The sequence below is a fragment of the Homalodisca vitripennis genome, chromosome 5 (genome assembly GCF_021130785.1).
Source record: "Homalodisca vitripennis isolate AUS2020 chromosome 5, UT_GWSS_2.1, whole genome shotgun sequence".
Lineage (NCBI taxonomy): Eukaryota > Metazoa > Arthropoda > Insecta > Hemiptera > Cicadellidae > Homalodisca > Homalodisca vitripennis.
This window is the reverse complement of record NC_060211.1, coordinates 107,164,370-107,168,356: the sequence shown is the minus strand read 5'-3', so window position 1 is coordinate 107,168,356 and position 3,987 is coordinate 107,164,370. Positions and strand designations below refer to the sequence as shown.

The 3,987-nt window shown below is 31.4% G+C and overlaps 1 protein-coding gene across 1 annotated transcript; it reads right to left on the bottom strand.

Moving 5' to 3' along the window:
* Nucleotides 1-857: 857 nt before the first annotated feature.
* On the bottom strand, nucleotides 858-3,783 carry LOC124362676 (60S ribosome subunit biogenesis protein NIP7 homolog). The gene is given in 4 exon segments (XM_046817376.1): nucleotides 858-1,031; nucleotides 1,033-1,134; nucleotides 3,072-3,122; nucleotides 3,124-3,783. Coding segments are annotated over 4 exon segments (501 nt in total). The 5' UTR covers nucleotides 3,316-3,783; the 3' UTR covers nucleotides 858-875.
* Nucleotides 3,784-3,987: the final 204 nt, after the last annotated feature.

Genomic DNA, 3,987 nt, shown 5'->3' with positions numbered 1-3,987 from the left:
TAAATTTTGAAATCATGCAAGATTATTCGCACTGTTGTGGATCCAATTCTTATGGAAGCTTAAATCATTAAATAAGTGCAATGCCTGTCCTCTTGGATCATAGCAGGCACCCATTATTCAGTGGCGGCAGAATGTGGCTTTAGTCTGTTTGTCTTGAGGCGAATTATGCCTCTTTGAAAATTTCAACTACCAACCTAAAACATTAGCACAGAATGTGCTTCAGATCCAAAGACAATTTTGATATGTTTGAACACACTCCTCTTGAGATAAACTAACTGACTTCAAAATCTTAGCTAAAAAAATGCTCCCTTGATAACTTCATGATTTCATTAAATTTATCTTTCCAAACAGATGACACAAGTGCACTGGTGAACCCATGTTGCTGTCAGGGTACTGGGTATTGGTGCTTAGACAATCAGATAAGATTGATAAGACTATTACTGGTATCGGATACTGTCTGCTGGTATTTAAAAACTCTCAGTGTGACCCTCGTAATTTTGCGTGACTTATTGTATAATATTTTTAGAGACATTAGTGTTTCAAAGAATTTATATCTTTTTTAAGGCATTGGGGAGATCGTTAAAGAACTTCTTGTTTGAGATTTCCAGCCTATATTAGTTTGAAAATAATCAAAGAAACACTTCTTAAATAATCACATTTAATATTACTGAATTCAAGTAAATCCAATTTAATAACATTCTCCACAAAAAAATTATGGCACACAATAAAAAATTAATTATGAACAAGACATTGCACAACATGTCTTGATTTAACAATTTATGAAAAAAAAGTCTATCTTGAAAAAATGTGTTTACAATGTATTAAATAAAATCTAATCAGGAATCTGAAATGCCCTAGGAAATATCTATTATGAACTATTCATTCTTGTCTGGCAACATTTGATTAATATATAAAATGGGTAACATCATAACAAACTTTAGATAGATAGGTATATGTAAAATATACCAACGTATTATACTTACAAGAGGAATGTCATTCATGGAGTAGACAACAACACCATCATATTTTTTGAGTGTTTTCTGTGATTCGTCCAAGGCCTGATTTTGCCACACTATTTCCATACAAAAAGTGCAAAACTGTTGTTCTGCCTGAAGGTTTAACCCAAATTTTATGCTGTAAAATACACATCATAAATAAAAAGTCTACAATATTAAATAAAACCTGTATTCACTAACATCAAACAAAACAACTCAGAGTTTACTTTAATAAAATAAGATGTCACATTAAGGAGAATACTATATAACATTAATTTATCATATTTAATTATCTTGTGAATATCTTAATATGCATAACAATCATCACCCCTACGATTTCTTCATCCTTTCAATTGTCTTTGGTTAATTTTAAGGTAAATATGTACTTCAGCCACTTCAAATTATTTGTTTTCAAAAGGAAAAATGTAAAGTAAAAAAAAGAAAAAAACCAATTAAGTTTTGGAAAGTCCAAACATTTTTGAAAACCCATGTAAAAGGAACTAGTAATTTAAAGGGCTGCAATAGGCATCAATGAACGAAAACATCCCGTGAGATAGTGCCAATAAGTAAAATATGAAATGTCAAAATTTATCACTAAAAATATTACAAACTTAACTAACTATATTGGAGGGTTCTGTCTCCCCTTTTGTGGGCAATGGTGATTTACAGCCTTTTAATAAAAACAGAAGAAAGGGGAATAAGTCTACAATGCTACACTTATGACCTGGTGCTTATGGTCAAGGGAAAAATAAACACAAGCAGGAACGCCTCACTCAAGAAGCCCTAAACTTATTAAGCAACTGGTGTCATGGGGAAGGTTTACAGATTAACACAGCAAAAACAAGATTGATAAGCTTTACCAGGAAAAGAAAGTTTCCAGCCGGTACAACCTGTTCTGGAAGGTATAAGTATAAAACAATCTGATGCAGTCAAGTATCTAGGGGTAGTCTAGATAAAAGACTAACATGAGACATATTTTCCAAAGTGACAAAGGCCCTAGGGGCTTTTAAAAGACTTAAAACAGCTGAAAACCCCAAAATGATATATTGGTTCTACAAAACCATAACAAAACTAATGGACACTTATGCTGCTTTAGTGTGGGGGCTGGAAGTAGAACAAAAAACAGCTGCCAGTCTTCAAGGTTAGCTTGTGTAAGCATCAGAGAGGCAATGAGCTCCTTTCCAACTCTGGCACTTCAAGTGAATCTGGGATACACTTCTCTGGGGCAGGTAGTGAAAGAAGGCAGTCGCAAAAAGTACAATGAAGCTTCTGGGTAAAAACGGTGATCAAGTTAACATCCTCAGAAGGGCACATTAAAATAACTCAGGAATTTCCTGACGCTGAAATGATACCTATCAGAAAGTATGGTTAAGAAATACTAGTTAATCCTCTGATAGTCAGGCTGCACTAAAGGCACTTGATGCCTGCTCGTTTGATTCGAAAGCAGTATAGAAATGTAAGCATGTTCTAGTGGAACTACCAAAGAACAGAGTTACACTCGATTATGTGCTGAGTCATTCATGGAAACGAAATAGCTGATACCCTTGCCAAAATAGGTACAGAATCCCTTATGATAGAATTTTGATATTAGGGACGTTAGCAGGACATGGTCCCCTTAGGAAGCATCTGATGACGGTGGGTCTTAATCAGACTGATAAATGTAAACTCTGCGGAGAAGCAGAAGAATCAGTGGAACACATATGGCTAAACTATCCTGCCATAACTAAAAGTACGAAAAAATTCCTAAGGGTGTATCTCCTCAGCTTCAAGAACATTAGAGAAACGATTAAATGTAACAACTTTAACAGGTTGGACTGAACTATTTACAAACTAATTAATGCACATAGTTGATTGGTAGATATGTTTGCATATAAAAGACAAACATCCCTCGTATTTCACATGTAATATCTGTAATACTTTCCTATATTGATTGTTTAAAACTGTATAATTATTATACAATATTCCAAACAAAATATATACTATATATAAATGTACTATATAACTGTAAATATATTATAACTTATAATACATTTACTACTTAATAATAATGAATTACTCTAGTTTTTTAACACTTACTTGAGCATATGGAGCTAGGTAATTGAGAGCTGTTATGTGTAACAGAAATTTCCACAGACTTGGTAAATTTTCCAAAACAAGTTCCTGCACTCAGTAAATTGTCTGGAGCAATGTTAGTAGCAAGAGATGCTATTTTTTCAGACAAATATTACACTCTATCTTTACGTTCTCTGAAACAGTATGCTCCATCTGGTCGATCAATTAGTATCTTTACATTAGCTCCAATACTGAAACATTGGAACATCAATTTTAGTTTGACATTAAAACAATACAAATTAGCATATTTAACAATATTTTATCAATACCATGAGGTTCATGAAAGATATGCATTTTATGCTGACCATTATGCAAAGAAAAGAAAATTGTCAGTTTTGTTGACAGTTTTATTAAGTAAATGTACTAAAGGTTACAAGAAGGTATTACAACTTTCTTTGTAAAATACTTGTTATTTTTAAGTAATATAAAAAACCCATGCTATACCATAGCACAATGCCAAAGTAAAAAAATTCTTTATTATAGAATTTATAAGAACTATCTACCTAAGGTTAATTTAGAATAAGACCAGTGTTTATACGACCACATAAATATTTGCTACGAATATTCATAGTACAGTATTAGAAAAAATAATGTTTATTTAGGAAAAGTACACAAACTAAAATTTAAATTTATTTCATTACTGAAATATTATTATACAATGCAATAACTAGGTTACATTAGTTTAAATTATTACTTTTTATTCATGGTATTATTTATTAATAAGGATATTTTTTATGTTTTAGTTATTGTATTATATAATATGTATTCATAATAAATGTAATAATTTGCTTGCCAAATGTTTACAAATAAAACATAATCGGTCTTGTGAAAACAATTAATTATATTTTTAAATGTTTAATTATCAAATTAAATTTGTTTT